Genomic DNA, 22,918 nt, shown 5'->3' with positions numbered 1-22,918 from the left:
CAGCGAATACAACTATTCCTAAAAGAGTGACCTGAAGATACAGTATATGAGCCAGGCTACATCTGCGAGAGCCCAACTTATCGTAGAAAAGGGTAGGATACAAAGCCGTGACCTTGCAGGACCCCAGCACTCCCCCCACCCCAGAGTGGGGAGGGAGTGGAAGCCCAGGACTGCAAAATAACCATCCCTGCTGGTCTTTCCCAGGAGAACAGACACACATTGGATGGTGCACTGGATATTGGAAGAGCGGAACTGCAAGGTCCGAGATTGAGACTGCGAACAGGTTCCCACAGCCAGCTGCCCTGGTATAAAAGAAAAGCAGGTGCTGTTAAAGTCTTTAAGGGACAAGGGTTTAACAGGTGGACAAAATCATCCTGGCACACTCAGCCCAGCAGGCTGAGAACTTTAAGGAATGTCAGGTGCCCTAACCCCCTGGGTTGCAACACAGCTCCAAAGCCCCTTGCGGCAATAATCAGCCTGCAATTCCTTCGCCCCTGCCAGCACTGCAAGTAAACCGGCTGACCCGCCATTGCTGTGGAGCATCCGGGGAGCAGCCCTGCTTACAGCAATCACACAGCTTAGCACAGAGGGTTCTCCCTGCGCGTGGCTAACCGGCCCAGATCCAGAGGCTTCTCCCTGCATGTGGTTGACCAGCACAGACCGCAGAGATTGGTGAAGAGTCTGGGAGGCACAAAGGGGCTTTGTTCTCATGGCAGAACACATGCCACTCACCTGCGACCCCCGCCAGTGCCCTAGGCCATCCCTAGGGCCACCCCACCCACAGCAGCTCAGGGGATTAACCCAGAGACTGCTCCCTCCATGCAGTTGATCAGTGCAGACAGTGGAGATGGGCGCGGAGTCCGGAGGGCACGAAGGAGCTCTGTTCTCACAGCAGAACATGCGCCACTTGCCTGCAAACCCTGCCAGTGCCCTAGGCCATTCCGAGGGCCACACAAAAGTGGCAACATAGGGAATTAACGCAGAGGCTGCTGCCTGCACACAGTTGACCAGCACAGACAGTGGAGATGGTCTCAGAGTCCGGGAAACACAAAGTGTCTCCATTCTCCCAGCAGAACACAAGCCACTCACCTGCAAACCCTGCCAGTGCCCTAGGCCATCTCAAGGGCCACCCTGCGCATGGCAGCTCAGGGGATTAACCCAGAGGCTACTCTCAGTGCACGGTTAACTGACACAGACAGTGGAGACAGGCGCGGAGACCGGGATGCACAAAGAGGCTTTGCTCTTGTGGCAGAACATGCACTGCTGGCCTGTGACCCCCGCGATTGCCGTAGGCGAACTTGAAGGTTGTCCCACCCATGGCAGCTTTGGGGATTAACCCAGAGGGTGCTCCCCGTGTACGATTAACCAGCACAGACAGAAGAGACAGGCAAGGCAACCTGCAACCAGGAAGGGACTTTGTTCTCCCAGCTGAAAAACATGCCACTTGCCAGTGAGCACTCCCATCACCACAAAAAGGCAGAAGAACCTTATTCAGTCCAAAATCCCTTAAACACCGGAGAGAGGACTTGGTGAGACTGAAATCACCAATCTTCGTGAAAAAGAATTCAAAATAAAAGTCATAAGCATGCTGAAAGATGGAAGCATGAGTAGGGCAGCGGAAATCTTCCCCCAGAATCACATATATATTTGAAAATTCAACAAATACAACTATTCCTAAAAGAGAGACCAGAAGATACAGTACAACAGCCAGGCTACATCTACACCTGCGAGAACCCAGCACCTCACGAAGGGGGTAAGATACAAGCCGTGGCCCAGAAGAACCCAAGCATGCCCCCCACCTGAGCTCCCTGGTGGGAGGAGAGGAGTCAGAGCCGGGAGGGAGTGGGAGCCCAGGACTGCTAAATACCCAGCCCTAGTCATTTGCACCAGGAGCGCAGACACACAGTGCATGGTGTGCTGGATACTAGGGAAACAGAACAGTAAAACCTGCGATTGGATTCCCACAGCCGGCGCCCTTGGGACAAAAGAAAAGCGAGTGTTTTTTGAAAGTCTTAAAGGGACAGGAGCCTCACAGCTGGATGGAAGCATCCCAGCACACTCAGTCCAGCAGCTGGGAATCCCGGGGAACTCCGGGCACACTAACCCCCTTGGTGGCAGCACAGCTCTGAGGCCCCTCACAGTGATAACATCCTCCCACCCATTCCCCATTCGGCACAGCTCTGCCATAGGAGAGCAGCAGCAAGAGACCAGCCACGCCACGCCCACAGCAGCCGCACAGAGCATCATCCGCAGCTACCCGGGCCAGACTCACATGCCCCGTTGGTGCACGGCTGCCCAGCACAAGCCGCTAGGAGTCGCCGTACTCACAGGAAGGGAAGGCGACAGGCAAGTAGGAAAGGACTTTATTTTCATAGCTGACACATGCACCAACTGCCTATGACTACCTCTATCATCATGAAAAGGCAGAAGAATTTGCTACAGACAAGAATAATGCAGACATCCCCTGCGAGGAAACCTGGGGAGATAGATTTAACCAATCTTCCTGAAAAAGAATTCAAAATAAAGGTCATCACCATGCTGATAGAGCTGCAGAGAAAAATGCAAGAGCTAACAGATAAAGTTGGGAGGGAGACTACAGAAATAAAACAATCTGTGGAAGGACTTAAAAGCAGAATGGACAAGGTGCAAGTGGCTGTTAATGAAATAGAAATCAGAGAACAGGAATGCAGAGAAGCTGATGCAGAGAGAGATAAAAGGATCTCCAGGAATGAAACAATATTAAGAGAACTGTATGACCAATCCAATTGGAACAGTATCTGCATTATATGGGTACCAGAAGAAGAAGAGAGAGAAAAAGGAATAAAAAGTGTATTTGAAGAAATAACTGCTGAAAACTTCCCCAAACTGGGGGAGGCAATAGTCGCTCAGACCACGGAAGCACACAGAACTCCCAACAGAAGGGGACCCAAGGAGGACAACACCAAGACACATAATAATTAAAATGGCAAAGATCAAGGACAAGGACAGAGTATTAAAGGCAGTCAGAGAGAGAAAAAAGGTCACCTAAAAGGAAAACCAATCAGGCTATCATCAGACTTCTCAACAGAAACCTTACAGGACAGAAGAGAATGCATTGATATATTTAATGTAATGAAACAGAAGGGCCTTGAACCAAGAATACTGTATCCAGCACGATTATCATTTAAATATGAAGGAGGGATTAAACAGTTCCCAGACAAGCAAAAGTTGAGGGAATTTGCCTCCCACAGACGACCAGGGTATTCTAGAGGGATTGCTCTAGATGGAGGCACTCCTAAGGCTAAATAGATGTCACCAGAGAAAATAAAATCACAGCAAAGAAAGCAGACCAACCAACAACTAACTAAAGGCAAAAATATAATCAACTACCCACAAAAGCAGTCAAAGGAAACACAAAAGAGCACAAAATAAAACGTATAAAGAATGGAAGAGGAGGAATAAGAAGGAAGAGAAATAAATCATCAGACTGTGTTTATAATAGCTCAATTACAACTTAAGTTAGACAATAAGATACTAAAGAAGCTAACCTTGAACCTATGGTAATCACAAATCTAAAGCCTGCAATGGCAATAAGTACCTATCTTTCAATAATCACCCTAAATGTAAATGGACTGAATGCACCAATCAAAAGACACAGAGTAATAGAATGGATAAAAAAGCAAGACCCATCTATATGCTGCTAACAACAGACTCACCTCAAACCCAAAGACATGCACAGACTAAAAGTGAAGGGATGGAAAAAGATATTTTATGCAAACAACAGGGAGAAAAAAACAGGTGTTGCAATACTAGTATCAGACAAAATAGACTTCAAAACAAAGAAAATAACAAGAGATAAAGAAGGACATTACATAATGAGAAAGGGGTCAGTCCAACAAGGAGATATAACCATTATAAATATATATAAACCCAATATAGGAGCACCAACATATGTGAAATAAATACCAACAGAATTAAAGGAGGAAATAGAATGCAATGCATTCATTTTAGGAGACTTCAACATACCACTCACTCCAAAGGACAGATCCACCAGACAGAAAAAAAGTAAATACACAGAGGCACTGAACAAAACACTAGAACAGATGGACCTCATAGACATCAATAGAACTCTACACACAAAAGCAACAGGATACACATTCTTCTCAAGTGCACATGGAACATTCTCCAGAATAGACCACATACTAGGCCACAAAAAGAGCCTCAGTAAATTCAAGAAGATTGAAATTCTACCAACCAACTTCTCAGACCTAAAACTAGAAATAAATTGTACAAAGAAAGCAAAAAGACTCACAAGCACATGGAGGCCTAACAACATGCTCCTAAGTAATCAATGTATCAACAACCAAATTAAAATAGAGATCAAGCAATATATGGAAACAAATGACAACAATAACACAAAGCCCCAACTTCTGTGGGACGCAGCAAAAGCACTTTTAAGAAGAAAGTATACAGCAACCCAGGTGTATTTAAAGAAGGAAGAAGAATCCCAAATGAGTAGTCTAAAGTCACAATTATCAAAATTGGAAAAAGAACAAATGAGGCCTAAAGTCAGCAGAAGGAGGGACATAATAAAGATCAGAGAAGAAATAAAATTGAGAAGAATAAAACAACAGAAAAAAATCAATGAAACCAAGAGCTGGTTCTTCGAGAAAATGAACAAAATAAATAAGCCTCTAGCCAGACTTATTAAGAGAAAAAGAGAATCAGCAGACATCAACAGAATCAGAAACGAAAAAGGAAAAATCACGACGGAACCCATAGAAATACAAAGAATTATTAGAGAATACTTTGAAAACCTATATGCTAACAAGCTGGAAAACCTAGAAGAAATGGACAACTTCCTAGAAAAATACAGCCTTCCAAGACTGACCAAGGAAGAAACAGAAAATCTAAACAGACCAATTACCAGCAATGAAATTAAAGCGGTAATCAAAACACTACCCAAGAGCAAAACCCCCAGGCCAGATGGATTTACCCATTCTCCTTAAAGTTTTCCAAAAAATAGAAGAGGAGGGAATACTCCCAAACTCATTCTATAAAGCCAGCATCACCCTAATACAAAAACCAGACAAAGACTCCACCAAAAAAGAAAATTATAGACCAATATCCCTGATGAACATAGATGCAAAAACACTCAACAAAACATTAGCAAACTGAATTCAAAAATACATCAAGAGGATCATACACCATGACCAAGTGGGATTCATCTCAGGGACACAAGGATGGTACAACATTTGAAAATCCATCAACATCATCCACCACATCAACAAAAAGAAGGACAAAAACCACATGATCATCTCCATAGACGCCGAAAAAGCATTCAACAAAATTGAACATCCATTCATGATAAAAACTCTCAACAAAATGAGTATACAGGGCAACTATCTCAACGTAATAAAGGCCATATATGATAAACCCACAGCCAACATCATACTTAACAGCGAGAAGCTGAAAGCTTTTCCTCTGAGATCGGGAAGAAGACAGGGATGCCCACTCTCCCCACTGTTATTCAACATAGTACTGGGGGGTCCTAGCCACGGCAATTACATAAAACAAAGAAATACAAGGAATCCAGATTGGTAAGGAAGAAGTCAAACTGTCACTATATGCAGATGACATGATATTGTACATAGGATACCCTAAAGACTCCACTCCAAAACTACTAGAACTAATACCGGAATTCAGCAAAGTTGCAGGATACAAAATTAATACTCACAAATCTGTGGCTTTCCTATACACTAACAATGAACTAATACAAAGAGAAATCAGGAAAACAATTCCATTCACAATTGCATCAAGAAGAATAAAATACCTAGGAAAAAACCTAACCAAGGAAGTGAAAAACCTATTCCCTAAAAACTACAAGACACTCTTAAGAGAAATTAAAAAGGACCCTAACAAATGGAAAGTCATCCCTCGCTCTTGGCTAGGAAGAATTAATATCGTCAAAATGGCCATCCTGCCCAGAGCAATCTACAGATTCAATGCAATCCCTATCAAATTACCAACAGCATTCTTCAACAACCTGGAACAAATAGTTCAAAAATTCATATGGAGCCACCTAAGACCCCGAATAGCAAAAGCAATCCTGAGAAGGAAGAATAAAGTGGGGGGGATCTCACTCCCCAACTTCAAGCTCTACTACAAAGCCACAGTAATCAAGACAATTTGGTACTGGCATAAGAACAGACCCACAGACCTGTGGAACAGAATAGAGAATCCAGATATTAACCCAAGCATATATGGTCAATTAATATATGATAAAGGAGCCATGGATATACAATGGGAAAATGACAGCCCCTTCAACAGCTGGTATTGGCAAAACTGGACAGGAACATGTTAGAGAATGAAACTGGATTACTGTTTAACTCCATACATAAAAGTAAACTTGAAATGGATCAAAGACCTGAATGTAAGCCATGAAACTATAAAACTCTTAGAGGAAAACATAGGCAAAACTCTCTTGAATATAAACATGAGCAACTTCTTCATGAACACATCTCCATGGGCAAGGGAAACAAAAGCAAAAATGAAAAGTGGGACTATATCAAACCAAAAAGCTTCTGTGTAGGAAAGGACACCATCAGTAGAACAAAAACGCATCCTACAGTATGGGAGAATATATTCTTAAATGACATATCTGATAAGGGATTGACATCCAAAATATACAGAGAGCTCATGCACCTCAACAAACAAAAAGCAAATAATACAATTAAAAAATGGGCAGAGGATCTGAACAGACATATCTCCAAAGAAGAAATTCAAATGGCCAACAGGCACACAAAAATATGCTCCACTTCACTAGCCATCAGAGAAATGCAAATTAAAACTACATTGAGATATCACCTCACACAAGTTAGGATGGCCACCATCCAAACGACAGACAACAACAAATGTTGGTGAGGATGTGGAGAAAGGGGAACCCTCCTACACTGCTAGTGGGAATGTAAATTAGTTCAACCATTGTGGAAAGTAGTATGGAGGTTCCTCAAAATGCTCAAAATAAACTTACCATTTGCCCCAGGAATTCCACTCCTAGGAATTTACCCTAAGAATGCAGGAGCCCAGTTTGAGAAAGAACATATGCACCCCTATGTTTATCACAGCACTATTTACAATAGCCAAGAAATGGAATCAACCTAAGTGTCTATCAGTAGATGAATGGATGAAGAAGATGTGGTACACATACACAATGGAATATTATTCAGCCATAAGAAGAAAACAAATCCTACCATTTTGCAACAACATGGATGGAGCTTAGAGTGTATTATGCTTAGTGAAGCAGAGAAAGACAAGTATCAAATGATTTCACTCATCTGTGGAGTGTAAGAACAAAGCAAACCTGAAGGAACAAAACAGCAGTAGACTCACAGAACCCAAGAAAGGACTAACAGTTACCAAAGAGAAAGGGACTGGGAAGGATGGATGGGAAGGGAGGGATAAGGGGATTAAGGGGTATTACGATTAGCACACATAATGTAGGCAGTGGGGGCGGGTGCTTGCGCAAGGCTGTATAGCACAGAGAAGACAAATAGTGATTCTGTAGCATCTTAGTATGCTGATGGATAGTGAGTGTAATGGAATATGTGGTAGGAACTTGATAATGGGGTAATCTGGTAACCACAGTGTTCCTCATGTAATTGTATATTAATGATACCAAAATAATAAATAATAAATAAATAAATAAAAGAGATCGGTCAGATTTATCAAAAAGATGGAGTAGGAGGTTTTGGTTGTTGGAATGAGAAGTGGCATTTGGTCGAACTTGTACACCTACCTGTTTTGTTAGCTCTCTACATCTCAATCCATATTTCGCAAGTTTTCCTTTTTTGAAACGCAAACAATCTACACAAAAAGCAGCCGTGGAGTCCCCCAAGGCCTATGTCCAGCAAGGATCTTACTTATCATTCATGGTGTCTGTCACAGACAACAGTGGCATTTACACTAGAAAGCATCTAACTCTGTACACTAGGGTTTGGTGTTTATCACAGCACTTTCTGTGTAAGTAGAATAGCTAATGCCATTCTTGAAAATATACTTCCAGTTGTATGTCGGGAATCATTTGTAAAGAGGCCTACATGTAGGATTTAACATTTACATATTAAGCCAAGCCTTTGCCTTAAATAGAAATTGGCCATCCAAATTTGATAGTTTTATGGCACATTCAATATGTTTAAGTATGAACTCCATAGTAACATCAGTCTCCCTACCAAACTGTGATTACCTGAAACAAATGTGCCAAAGATCCATAGAATTACTTTGGAAAGTATGCAGTTGCACCACTCTGTGCTTGTCCTCTAAAGATATTTCCTTCAGAGTTGGAAAAGTTTTAAGATGATTTCTTAATCTTCACTGAGCTTCAAACTTGGGTATGGTGCTTGTCTCTTTTTTTTTCTCATACCCCATATCCAGTCTATCAGCATGGCTCTGCCTTCAGAATATATACATCAGAATCCCAATTATTTCTCACCTCTACAGCTACCACGCTAGTCCAAAAGATTGTTGTCTTTTCCATGGACTATGTGAAGTAATCTCTTACTTATTCTCCTTATTTCCATCTCCTACAGTCTGTTCTCTGCACAACAGTGGTCCTTTTCAAAGGTGTCAGATTGTGTCACCCTCAGACTTCTTGATGCTTCTCCATCTGACTGCTCTCTGCATAGCTTCTCATCTTCCAGACTTCCCTCTCCAGCAGGGTAGACTGAGTTTGTTTATAGTGGCTCAAGACTCTAAGAAGGAGTACGCAGAAGCTGCATGGGTTCACAAGTCCCAGAATGTCACTTTCTCCACATTCTCTTAGTCAAAACCCAGATTCAGAAGCTTGAACAAGCTCCCCCTCCTGATGAGAGGAAAGCATTCATGTTCAGAGAGGGATGGAATTTTGGGGGGCCATCTTTGGAGGTTATTTACCACTAGTAAATGACCTGGATGACCTGGCTTGGACTACTTCTGCAACTTTATTTCTCCTTGTTCACTTGTTTTTGCCACCCTGGACCCTCTTGTTCCTTAGTCATGCCAGATAGACTGCCATCCAAGACCTTTGCTCTCAAAATTCCTTTTACCTAGACCATTCTTCCCCCATGTAACAAAATATCACATTCCCTCATTTCCTTCATATTTCAGTTCAAATGTCATCTGTTTAGGAAAACTATCTCTGACCCCTTAAACTTAAATAGCTGTATTTTTTTTTAATTGCTACAAAACAAATTACCACAGACTTAGCAAGTTAAAACAACACGCATTTATTAGCTCACAGTACTCTAGGTCAGAAGTCTAGTAGCATGTGGCTAGGTTCCCTGCTTAAAGTATCACAAAGCTGAAATCAAAGTATTTGGTTGACTGAGTTTTCACCTGGAGGCTCGTGGGGGAATCCTCTCCATGCATTGTTGGCACAATTCAGTTCCTTGCCTTTGGAGGACTGAGGTCCCAACTTCCTTGCTGGCTGTCACCTGGGAGCAGCTCTCAGCTCCTAGGGACTGATGCCATTCCTTGCCATGTAGTCCCTTCCTCTTCTGTGCCCAACTGGGGAAAACTTTGCTTTGAAAGGGCTCATTTGATTAGGTGAGACCCACTTGAGTAATCTCCCTATCTTAAGGTAAACTGATTTGGGAACTTAATTAAATCACAGTAATAGCTATATGTTTGTTTGAGTAACAGAGATGTGTGTCCACCAAGGGCCAAGAATCTTGGGGGACCATCTTGGAATTTTGCCTAGTACAAAAACGTTTTTTTCTACCTATTACTACATACACTTTTTTTCTGACCCCCTATCCTGCTTTATTTTTCTTCATAGCATTAACTGCATCATATTTTTTTATTGGTTACGTTTTGAACTTGCTGTACACACTAAAATATAAGGCCTGATGATAGAGACCATGTTATTTTTGTTCAGTGTTATATTCCTAGCACGTGGGACAGTATTTGGTACATTGTAGATGCTCTATTAACATTTATTGAATGAACTAATTTAATTAATTAAAAAGACTTCTTGGTATCTGGTTTTGATGGCAACAGAGATGGATTTTTCTTGGGAGGAAAAGGATAGATTGAGCATATAAATGTTAGTATTTAAGCTTTCTCTCCAAAGGTACTGGAGTCTCAAATCATTTAGTGGTTTTTCTTTGAATGGAGAATTACCTATTTGACTATTAAAAAACAAGTTATAAGTAAGTAATTGTATAAATGTCTAGCGACTGGTGTATACAAGAAAAAAGCAAATGAGATTTTTTTTTATTTTGGTATCATTAATCTACAATTACATGAAGGACATTATGTTTACTAGGCTCCCCCCTTCACCAAGTCTCCCCTACATCCCTGTTCAGTGCAGCATTTTGAGGAACCTCCATACTGCTTTCCATAATGGTTGAACTAATTTACATTCCCACCAGCAGTGTAGGAGGGTTCCCCTTTCTCCACAACCTTGCCAACATTTGTTGTTGTTTGTCTTTTGGATGGTAGCCATCCTTACTGGTGTGAGATGATATCTCACTGTGGTTTTAATTTGCATTTCTCTGATGACAAGTGATGTCGAGCATCTTTTCATGTGTCTGTTGGCCATCTGAATTTCTTCTTTAGAGAACTGTCTATTCAGCTCCTCTGCCCATTTTTTAATTGGATTATTTGCTTTTTGTTTGTTGAGGTGTGTGAGCTCTTTATATATTTTGGATGTCAACCCTTTATCGGATCTGTCATTTTCGAATATATTCTCCCATACTGTAGGATGCCTTTTTGTTCTATTGATGGTGTCCTTTGCTGTACAGAAGCTTTTCAGCTTGATATAATCCCATTTGTTCATTTTTGCATTTGTTTCCCTTGCCTGGGGAGATATGTTCAAGAAGAGGTCACTCATGTTTATGTCTAAGAGATTTTTGCCTATGTTTTTTTCTAAGAGTTTTATGGTTTCATGACTTACATTCAAGTCTTTGATCCATTTCGAATTTACTTTTGTGTATGGGGTTAGACAGTGATCCAGTTTCATTCTCTTACATGTAGCTGTCCAGTTTTGCCAGCACCATCTGTTGGCAAATGAGATTTTTTGTTTGCTACCAGTAACAGTATGCTTTTAGCTCTCGGTTTTCATCTGTGTATCTCCAAATAATGTCTTCCTGTGAACTTTTGAAAATTGATGCTTAGTTGCCAGCAATATTCCTGATTTACCAACTCACAGTCTTTCTGTGGCTTTACATGTATTTGCTTCTCACAAACATCTAATTACTAATAGAGTAAAAGAATAAGCTCCTTCATACAGATATAACATAGCATACCAGACCAGAAAAGTATGTATTTCTCTTGTTTTCAATACTTACTGTTATGTTTCTTTTAATCCACCCCTTCTGCAGACAAAACTTGCCAATGGCCCTTCCAGTATGATTGTGCCCAAGCAACGGAAACTCTCAGCAAGCTATGAGAAGGAAAAGGAACTGTGTGTCAAATATTTTGAGCAGTGGTCAGAGTCCGATCAAGTGGAATTTGTGGAACATCTTATATCCCAAATGTGTCATTACCAACATGGGCACATAAACTCATATCTTAAACCTATGTTGCAGAGGGATTTCATAACTGCTTTGCCAGGTATGTCTACGGGTATTTGTGAACCATTAATTTGCCTGGAAGATGTGTTACAGTAGTAATGGTACTGGACCTTGACTATACATCTTTCTTTTTAAGTCTTTATTGGCTTGATTTTTATAAACTGAGTCCTTTAATCGTACCTTCTTGGGGTATAAATAAAAAAATCAAACTCTGGAAATAGAGACTCTTCTTTTCCCTATTGTCTGCCTATATTCACCCTATTTTACCCACACATAGGTCCAAATAAAATTTTTTCTGAGGTGTTGTCTGGTTTGAGATGTCTTCTGTAAGATGTCTTAATTTCAAGGTACCTTACCTTATGTACTGGAATTTGGGTTTCTATAGAAATTTATCAATAGAATATTTAAATTGTAGGAATGAATAAGAAACATTTTTAATTGAGTATTTTAGAAACAAGGGTATCTCAGGAGCCTTGTTGTGACACTAAATCTGTGAATTCCAGGCTTTACAATCTCACTGTGCTTTGTAACCAAAGAGTTATTGTAAACTATGTGTATGTATATATTTTTAATGTGTTTGTACATACATGTATATATTTACACACATATGTGCACACATGTGTATATATACATACACATAATATTTTGGGGGGATGCTGCGGTTGTTTTACTGAATGCTTGATGGCTAGGACACTACATAGGCATCAGTATTTAAGGGAAATAATATCAGAAAAGTATAAGGTTCTCATCTGTGTTAAAAGCTTATTTTAAAAGAAAAATTACAAAGATGAGTGTAACTCAAATATCATTCCTTGTTTTATTTTTTTAAGGTGTTATTTCCTGATTTATAGATGTTATAGGAAATTCAGAAAAGTCAAAAAAGTTTAAAATATAGAAGTAAAATTTCCCAGAACTCCACCATTCAGAGTGAACTACTAATGTGCTATTAATATTTTGTCATGTAGCCTTCCTGTTTTCTCTAGGGCTGTATATTTTCTTTCCAAAGCTGGGATCATGGGTATTTATAACATTTTTTCTTACTATGTTCTCTTAATGTATTTTTCTAGGTTTTTGTTCTTTTAAAACATGATTTTTTATAGTATTATGTATTCCTTATAATGACTGAAGCACATATTATTTAGCCCCTTTATTGAACATTTAGGTAGGTTAAAATGTTTTTCCTATCAGTGGTAGGTGTTCTTATGCATTAATCTTTTTGGGCATCCTAGGAAAAAACACCAGAAGTGGGGTTCCTATATTAAAGAATTATGAACATTTTTAAGGCTTTTAATACATATGCCAACCTATCCTCTAAGAAAAATATACCAACCTGTACCCTGTCCAAAACTACATATTACAACTTTGCTTAATCTTTGCCAATTATATGTTTTGTAATCATGTTTTTCCAAAATTAGACATTAAATTGCCCTTTAAAACAAAAGCAATGCCTATTTATAGCTTAGAAATAACCATTTTAAAACTGAATTTGCACCTATATAATTTGTTAAATAGATTTCTGCCTCTTCTTCACTTGTTGTATTTTGTTTTAGCCATAGGCAAACAGTTTTCTTTGTGCAATCTATGTTTACCTCACTACTGTGCTTTCCCCAATCACTGTGATATAGTATAGCTCAAGCATATACCACTAAGAATTGAATAGGAGTTGATTAGGTCTGTGTATCCTTTACCTAATACTGATCCCTGGTGTATATCTGTTGATGATTCTATAAGATATTAAATTATCAGTCTAATGCTTTATGACCATTTTAACTTATAAACCTGAACCATATGGCTACATTTAGTAAACCAGACTAGTTCAAAAAATGCCTGTAATCTATTAATGTAATGGGTTTCTTTGGACTGTTAGGTGAAATTACTTCCAAAGACTTTATTATAGGGACATAGTGAAAGATCAGGAGCAAGCAGTTTGATGGCAGCCATTAAAAACACAGGAATGGATTTTGGAAACTTTTTTTTTTTTGGTATCATTAATATACAATTACATGAGCAACATTGTGGTTACTAGTTTTCCCCATTTATCAAGTCCTAACCACATACCCCATTACACTCACTATCCATCAGCATAGTAAGATGCTATAGAATCACTACTTGTCCTTTCTGTGCTATACTGCCTTCCCCATGCACCCACCCCCACATTATGGGTGCTGATCATAATGCCCCTTTTACCTCCCTTCCCACTCATCCTCCACAGTCCCTTTCCCTTTGGTAACTGCTAGTCTATTCTTGGGTTCTGTGAGTCTGCTGTTGTTATGTTCCTTCAGTTTTTGCTTTGTTCTTATACTCCACAGATAAGTGAAATCATTTGATACTTGTCTTTCTCTGCCTGGCTTATTTCACTGAGCATAATACCCTCTAGCTCCATCCATGTTGTTGCAAATGGTAGGATTTGTTTTTTTCTTAGGGCTGCATAATATTCCATTGTGTATATGTACCACATCTTTATCCAATCATCTACTGATGGACATTTAGGTTGCTTCTGTGTCTTGGCTATTGTAAATAGTGCAGTGATAAACATAGGGGTGCATCTGTCTTTTTCAATCTGGAGTGCTGCATTCTTAGGGTAAATTCCTAGAAGTGGAATTCCTGGGTCAAATGGTATTTCTATTTTGAGCTTTTTGAGGAACCTCCATACTGCTTTCCATAATGGTTGAAGTAATTTACATTCCCACCAGCAGTGTAGGAGGGTTCGTTCCCCTTTCTCCACATCCTCACCAACATTTGTTGTTTGTCTTTTGGATGGTGGCCATCCTAACTGGTGTGAGGTGATATCTCAGTGTAGTTTTAATTTGCATTTCCCTGATGATTAATGATGTGGAGCATCTTTTCGTGTGCCTGTTGGCCATCTGAATTTCTTCTTTAGAGAACTGTCTGTTCAGCTCCTCTGCCCATTTTTTAATTGTATTATTTGGTTTTTGTTGAGGTGCATGAGCTCTGCGTATTTTGGATGTCAACCCCTTATCGAATATGTCATTTATGAATATATTCTCCCATACTGTAGGATGCCTTTTTGTTCTACTGTTAGTATCCTTTGCTGTACAGAAGCTTTTTGGTTTGATATAGTCCCACTTGTTTAATTGACCATATATGCTTGGGTTAATATCTGGACTCTCTGTTCTGTCCCACTGGTCTGTAGGTCTGTTCTTGTGCTAGTACCAAATTGTCATGATTACTGTGGCTTTGTAGTAGAGCTTGAAGTTGGGAAGTGAGATCCCCCCACTTTATTCTTCCTTCTCAGGATTGCTCTGGCTGTTTGGGGTCTTTTATGGTTCCATATGAATTTTAGAACTATTTGTTTGAATTCGTTGAAGAATGTTGTCAGTATTTTGATAAGGATCGCATTGAATCTTTAGATTGCTTTAGGCAGGATGGCCAGTTTGACAATATTAATTCTTCCTAGCCAAGAGCATGGGATGAATTTCCATTTATTAGTGTCCTCTGTAATTTCTCTCAAGAGTGTCTTGTAGTTTTCAGAGTATAGGTCTTTCAGTTCCTTGGATAGGTTTATTCCTAGGTATTTTATTCTTTTTGATGTAATTGTGAATGGAATTGTTTTCCTGATTTCTCTTTCTGCTAGTTCATCATTAGTGTATAGGAATGCAACAGATTTCTGTGTATTAATTTTGTATCCCGCAACTTTGCTGAATTCAGGTATTAGTTCTAATAGTTTTAGAGTGGTTGTTTTAGGGTATTCTATGTACAATATCATGTCATCTGCAAACAGTGATAGTTTGACTTCTTCCTTACCAATCTTGATGCCTTTTATTTCTTTGTGTTGTCTGACTGCTGTGGCTAGGACCTCCAGTACTATGTCAAATAAAAGCAGGGAGAATGGGCATCCTTGTCTTCTTACCGATCTTAGAGGAAAAGCTTTCAGCTTCTCATTGTTAAGTATGATGTTGTCTGTGGGTTTGTCATATATGGCCTTTATTATGTTGAGGTACTTGCCCTCTATACCCTTTTTGTTGAGAGTTTTTATCATAAATGTATCTTGAATTTTGTCAAATGCTTTTTCAGCATCTATGGAGATGATCATGTGGTTTTTGTCCTTTTTGTTGATGTGGTGGTTGATGTTGATGGATTTTTGAATGTTTTACCATCCTTGCATCCCTGGGATGAATCCCACTTGATCATGTTGTATGATCCTCTTGATGTATTTTTGAATTCTGTTTACCTAATATTTTGTATTTTTGCATCTATGTTCATCAGGGATATTGGTCTGTAGTTTCCTTTGTTTGTGGAGTCTTTGCCTGATTTTGGTATTAGAGTGATGTTGGCTTCATAGAATGAGTTTGGGAGTATTCCCTCCTCTTCTAATTTTTGGAAAACTTTAAGGAGAATGGGTATCATGCCTTCTCTAAATATCTGATAAAATTCAGTGGTGAATCCATCTGGTCCAGGAGTTTTGTTCTTGGGTAGTTTTTTGATTACCGTTTCAATTTCATTGCTGGTAATTGGTCTGTTTAGATTTTGTGTTTCTTCCTGGGTCAGTCTTAGAAGGTTGTATTTTTCTAGAAAGTTGTCTATTTCTTCTAGGTTGTCCAGTTTGTTAGCGTATAGATTTTCATAGTATTCTCTCATAATTCTTTATATTTCTGTGGTGTCCGTTGTGATTTTTCCTTTTCATTTTTGATTCTGTTTACGTGTGTAGATTCTCTTTTTCTCTTAGTAAGTCTGGCTAGGGGTTTATCTATTTTGTTTATTTTCTCAAAGAACTAACTCTTGGTTTCATTGATTTTTTCTATTGTTTTATTCTTCTCTGATCTTTATTATGTCCCTTCTTCTGCTGACTTTAGGCCTCCTTTGTTCTTCTTTTTCCAGTTTCAATAATTGTGACTTTAGACTGTTCATTTGGGATTATTCTTCCTTCTTTAAATAGGCCTGGATTGCCATATACTTTCCTCTTAGGACTGCCTTTGCTGCATCCCACAGAAGTTGGGACATTGTGCTGTTGTTTCATTTGTATCCATATATTGCTTGATCTCTGTTTTAATTTGGTCATTGATCCATTGATTTTTTAGGAGCATGTTGTTAAGCCTCCATGTGTTTGTGAGCCTTTTTGTTTTCTTTGTACAATTTATTTCTAGTTTTATTTCTTTGTGATCTGAGAAGTTGGTTGGTAAAATTTCAATTTTTTAAAATTTACTGAGACTCTTTTTGTGGCCTAGTATGTAGTCATCCATTCTATTACTCTGTGTCTTTTGATTGATACGTTCAGTCCAATCAGGGTGATTGTTGATAGATTATATTTGCTATTCCAGGCTTTGGATTCGCAGTTACCAAAGGTTCAAGGGCAGCTTCTTTACCATGTATCCGTCTAACTTAACTCACTTATTACACTATTATAAACACAGTCTGATGATTCTTTATTTCTCCCCCTTCTTTTTCTTCCTCCTCCACACTTTACATGTTAGGTGTTTTATTCTGTTCTCTTTGTGTTTCCCTTGACTGATTTTGTGGATAGCTGACCTTATTTTGCGTTTAGTTAGTATTTGGTTGGTCTGCTTTCTTTGCTGTGGTTTTATTTTCTCTGGTGACAGCTATTTAGCCTTAGGCATATTTCCATCTAGAGTGGTCCCTTTAAAATACCCTGTAGAGATGGTTTGTGGGAGGTAAATTCCCTCAACTTTTGCTTGTCTGGGAATTATTTAATCCTTCAAATTTAAATGATAATCTTGCTGGATACAGTATTCTTGGTTCATGGCCCTTCTGTTTTATTGCATTAAAAATATCATGCCATTCCCTTCTGGCCTGTAAAGTTTCTGCTGAGAAGTCTAATGATAGCCTGATAGGTTTTCTTTGTAGGTGATCTTTTTTCTCTCTCTGGCTGCTTTTAATACTCTGTCCTTGTCTTTAATCTTTGCCATTTCAATTATTATATGTCTTGGTGTTGTTCTCCTTGGGTCCCTGTGTTTGGAGATCTGTGGACTTCCATGGTCTGAGAGATTATATTCTTACCCAGACTGGGGGAGTTTTTAGCAAAGACACTTTCTATCCCTTTTTCTCTCCTCTTCTTCTGGTACCCTTATAATACAAATATTGTTCCACTTGGATTGGTTACACAGTTCTCTTAATATTCTTTCATTCCTGGTGATCCTTTTCTCTCTCTCTCTGCCTCAGCTTCTCTGTTTTCCTGTTCTCTGATTTCTGTTCCATTAAGAGTCTCTTCTACCTCATCCAGTCTGCTCTTAAATCCTTCCATTGTTTGTTTCATTTCTGTTATCTCCCTTCCAAATTCATCCCTTCACTCTTGAATATTTCTCTGTAGCTCCATCAGCATGCTTATGACTTTTGTTTTGAATTCTTTTTCAGGGAGATTGGTGATTTCAGTCTCACCAAGCCCTCTCTCAGGTGTTTGAGGGATTTTGGACTGAACAAGGTTCTTCTGCCTTTTCATGGCAATGGGAGTGGTTGCCGGTGAGTGGCGCATGTGTCAGCTGGGAGAACAAAGCCCCTTCCTGGTTGCTGGTTGCCTTGCCTGTCTCTTCTGTGTTTGCCGGTTAACAGCACACAGGGTACTGGCAGGGGTTGCTGGCGATTGGCATGTGTTCTCATGCAATAACATAGCCCCTTTGTGCTTCCTGGACTCTGCGCCTGTCTCCACTGTCTGCCCCGGTCCACCATGCACAGGGAGCAGCCTCTGAATTCATCTCCTGAGCTGCCGTGGGTGGGGCGGCCCTTGGAATGGTGAGAATTGCAGGCGAGTGGCATGTGTTCTGCCCTGAGAACAAAGCCCCTTCATGCTTCCTGGACTCTTTGCCCATCTCCACTCTCTGTGTCGGTCAGCTGCGCACCGGGACCAGCCTCTGGGTTAATCCCCTGAGCTGCTGTGGATGGGGCGGCCTTCCGGATAGCCCAGGGCACTGGCAGGGTACGCAGGCGAGTGGCATAAATTCTACTGTGAAAACAAAGCCCCTTTGTGCCTCCCGGACTCTGGGCCAGTCTCCACTGTCTGGGCCAGTCAACCGTGCACAGGGAGCAGCCTCTGGGTCTGGGCCAATTAGATGCATGCAGGGAGAAGTTTCTGAGTTAAGCTGTGTGGTTGCTGTAGGCGGGGCTGTTCCCTGACTCTTCCACAGCAATGACAGGTCAGCCAGTTTGCCTGCAGTGCCAGCAGAGGGCGAAGGAACAGCAGGCTGCTTATTACCGTGAGGGGGTTCAGAGCTGTGCTATGTTCCAGGAGGTTAGGGCGCCTAAAGTTCCTATAGTTCCCAGCCTCTCCTGGCTGAGTGTGCCAGGATGATTTAAACCCTTGTGTCTTTAAGACTTTTAAAGTGCCTGCTTTTCTTTTGACCCAGGATAGCTGGCTGTGGGAACCTGTTCCCAGTCTCAATTTCAAACCTTGCTTTTCCGCTCCTCTAATATCCAGTGCGCCATGCAATGTGTGTCTGGGCTTCCGGGGCAGATTACTGGAGCTGGTTATTTAGCAGTCCTGTACTCCCACTTGTTCCCCACTCTGATTATTTTCCTCTCACAGGTGAGCTGGGGTGGGGGGAGTGCTCGGGTTCCACTAGGTCATGGCTTTGTATCTTAGCCTTTTCTGTGAGATGTTGGGCTCTCACAGATGGAGTCTAGCTCGTGTACTGTATCCTTTGGTCACTCTTTTAGGAATAGTTGTATTTGCTGTATTTTCAAAGCATATATAGGTTTTGGAAGGAGATTTCCACCACCCTCCTCACGCCACCATCTTGAGAACCTAGTCAAATTTTGGAAACTTCATGGTATAGAAAGTTTCAGGATAAAGATGCAGGAATTGTACCATCACTGTATGTTACATGAAGAACTAATTATTATATATTTAATTGGCTTATAGTTATGTTCCTTTAATAAGAATTAGGTGATAGATGCTGCCATCTGCTAGTGCTTAAATATGAACATGTTATGCCAACCAAACAAGATCCATTTAATGCTTTCTTTTCCAAATCTGCTGAAAAATGTTACTGATATCCATACAATCTTTATAATTAGAGTAATGTTTAAGCACATTTGATTGTAGCTAATGGCATCTAAGTGTGTCTTTTTATTGTTCAGGGGAAAGGCACAAAATGAAATGCAGTACTCTCTTTCCTGTTTAAGTTTATGCCAAAAGGTGTCGAAGTATGGAGGAATACCACACTGTTTAAGTCTTTAGTAAACCTCTGATATGTAACCTGAAAGAGAAATAACTTGGAATGTGTTTGTCTCACTTGCGAATTAGAACAGCCAAAGGTTTATTAGCACAATCATTATAGGACCTATTCCTCTGAGGCCTCAGTACAGATATAGGTGGTAGAGAATTTTAATTGGGAAGCCCATCCAGTTTACACAGCCCAAGCTCTACTTCCACTGTTTCCTTTGTACATCCTATAAAGTAGTCCCTGAAATTCTAACCAAGTTATCTATTGGTCTGGGATTTTTTTCATTTTTGGTCAACTGTCATTTAGGTTTTATAGCAGCAACTATTCTCAAATACAGTTTTTTTTTAACATCTGAAATTAAACTCATCCTTGAACTTAAACATACCTCTCTGTCTTCCCTCTTGGGATTTTCCTACACCAATCTGTATTTCCTCCTTCCCTCCTTTCTGCATGCCAAAATTCTATAACCCAGCACAATCTGACTTAGTGCCTCTCCCCCAGTACATTTAAAGGATATTTCTTTTACTGAACAGCTTTGGAACTGCAGCAGTAATAGAAACAGAATGAGAAATGGACCTAATATAGAGATTTGGGGGGGGTCTGAATCACAGACTTTGAGATACCAACCATAGAACATCCCCTAGTGCTGAAATCCATATAGATAGATGTGAATTGTTTTCTGGAATCCTTTTTATTTTTAATGTCTTGGGGGGTTTGCTGGTTGTTAGCTTTAACTTCCTTATCTAAAGGAAGATGGAAAATATTGTTCATTTCTATAACCTTATGGAAAATTATTGACACTCATTTTACCCAAGTCTCTGTTTGAAAAAGAAACTGGTCCACACTAGGGACAGTGATGTGCCTTCATAGCAGAATAAATGCTGTTCTGTTGTAAAGGACTTTTTGTAAAAAATCACTCACCACCTGTGTTCTTCATTTGCTTCCTCCCCCCCACTGAAAGCTCGGGGTTTAGATCACATTGCTGAGAACATTCTGTCATACCTGGATGCCAAGTCACTATGTGCTGCTGAACTTGTGTGCAAGGAATGGTACCGAGTGACATCTGATGGCATGTTATGGAAGAAGCTCATCGAGAGAATGGTCAGGACAGATTCTCTATGGAGAGGCCTGGCAGAACGAAGAGGGTGGTGAGCCTTTTAACTTCCTTTCTGTTACAGAGCTTCAGGACCTGGCCACTCAGTGTCATTGGAATATCATTGGGAACCAGTGAGACTGCTTATTAGCATTTCATATTTGGTGATTTGGCTGGTTTATGGCAAAATATGTAAAATAGTTGTTCATGTACTTGGCAGTTTTCTTCTGACCAATCACTCATAAATGCCACAATAATTTGTTAATACAGCTTTGCAAAATATAATGAGAAACTGACTAACTCTCCCATTATTAAACCATTATGTTCTCTGGGCAGAAATTGGTATCTTGAAAAGGGGCTGACGGGCAATTTTTAAGGCAAGTAGATAACTTTGAATTACACAGAGGCCATGAAATCTAGCTTTCCCCTAAAACAATCCAGAACAAATAATTATTTTCTCGTTCAAAAGATCTCTTGCCTTTGCCCATTCCTGTGGTGTTTTATCACCTTTGTAATCAAAATTATTATTATGCCCAACTTAAATAAAAACTCTAGCTATCAGAAAGAGTAAAAATGGAATTTGAATAAATCATTGTTTCTTCATACGGCTTTTATATTTTCTCAGGATTTTACTGCTTAATCTTAAATTCCTCAAGGCATTATAATGTTAGCCTAAGAGACTTCATTAATTTTGTTGTTCTCTTAATATAATAGTACTATTTCATTAGAACTTCTGAAAGGTGTCTTCTATTTATAATTTTCTCTCATAGGGCTTCTATCATGTCACTGTAAGAAAGTCAGGTGTGAATATTTCATAAATAAAGTAAAGGTAACATTAAGTATTTTAGTTGATAGATATGCACTAGCAGGTGTATGTATGCTCAGTGATATATCCTGAGCAATTAATTTTATCAGCTGTTTATTTTGGATCATAAAGAGATACAAAAACAGTCAATAGAGGATCAGTTTTTCTTAGCAATTTTCATAAAAATATAGTTGGCTCTTTTTTGTGTGTGTCTTTGAAATTCATTAATATATAATAAACATAATGACCTCTAAATATTAAACCAAGTGCTTCAAGAGATGCCAGCTATTCTGGCTACTCGGAAGACTTTAAAATGTCTTCCAAACTCAAACGAAGCAAATGCCAGACAATTAATTTACTGTTTAAAAATTGCATAAATGAAAGCATATTGTTATTTCTCCTTCCCAAATATGTTTTTCTTATTCTCACTTATTTCACGATATAGAAAAATGGAAACCTTTTCTTTCTTTTTTTATTTTTCATTATTTATTAAGGTATTGTTGATATACACTCTTATGAAGGTTTCACATGAAAAAAACAATGTGGTTACTACATTCACCCATATTATCAAGTCCCCACCCATACCCCAATGCAGTTACTGTCCATCAGTGCAGCAAGATGCCACAGATTCACTATTTGCCTTCTCTGTGCTACACTGTTTTCCCCGTGATCCCCCACACCATGTGTACTAAACATAATACCCTTCAATTCGCTTCTCCCTCCCTCTCCACCCACCCTCCCACTCCCCTCCCCCCTCCCCCCTCTCCTTTGGTAACCACTAGTTCTTTCTTGGACTCTCTGAGTCTGCTGCTATTTTGTTCCTTCAGTTTTGCTTCGTTGTTATATTCCACAAATGAGGGAAATCATTTGTCACTTGTCTTTCTCCGCGTGGCTTATTTCACTGAGCATGATGTCCTCCAGCTCCATCCATATTGTTGCAAATGGTAGGATTTGTTTCTTTCTTATGGCTGAATAGTATCCATTGTATATATGTACCACATCTTCTTTATCCATTCATCTACTGATGGCACTTAGGTTGCTTCCATATCTTGGCTATTGTAAAAAGTGCTGCAATAAGCGTAGGGGTGCATATGTCTTTTTGAATCTGAGAAGATGTATTCTTTGGGTAAATTCCAAGGAGTGCGAATCCCAGGTCAAATGGTATTTCTGTTTTTAGTTTTTTGAGGAACCTCCATATTGCTTTCCACAATGGTTGAACTAGCTTACATTCTCACCAGCAGTGTAGGAGGGTTCCCCTTTCTCTGCATCCTTGCCAGCATTTGTTGTTGTTAGTCTTTTCAATGCTGGCCATCCTTACTAGTGTGAGGTGGTATCTCATTGTGGTTTTAATTTG

General features: G+C 39.8%; 1 protein-coding gene across 12 annotated transcripts in view; it reads left to right on the top strand.

Moving 5' to 3' along the window:
• The window catches only part of BTRC (beta-transducin repeat containing E3 ubiquitin protein ligase), a 252,032-nt gene that overhangs the window by 197,282 nt on the left and 31,832 nt on the right, over positions 1-22,918 (top strand). For 11 of the 12 annotated variants that reach the window (XR_001856019.3, XM_017678606.3, XM_017678621.3 and 8 more), the window contains 2 exons: positions 11,340-11,571; positions 20,628-20,814. Coding sequence is in view for 11 of the 12 variants with exons in the window: in XM_017678606.3 (XP_017534095.1) it covers positions 11,340-11,571; positions 20,628-20,814 (419 nt within the window). In the remaining variant the exon portion in view is untranslated. Of the gene's footprint in view, positions 1-303; positions 323-11,339; positions 11,572-20,627; positions 20,815-22,918 lie in introns of those variants that run through there. The other variant, XM_073240539.1, reaches the window with a different exon arrangement.

This window comes from Manis javanica, chromosome 7 (assembly GCF_040802235.1).
Source record: "Manis javanica isolate MJ-LG chromosome 7, MJ_LKY, whole genome shotgun sequence".
NCBI classification, from domain to species: domain Eukaryota; kingdom Metazoa; phylum Chordata; class Mammalia; order Pholidota; family Manidae; genus Manis; species Manis javanica.
Note: the sequence above shows the minus strand (reverse complement) of the source record. Positions and strands in the feature narration are given on the sequence as shown.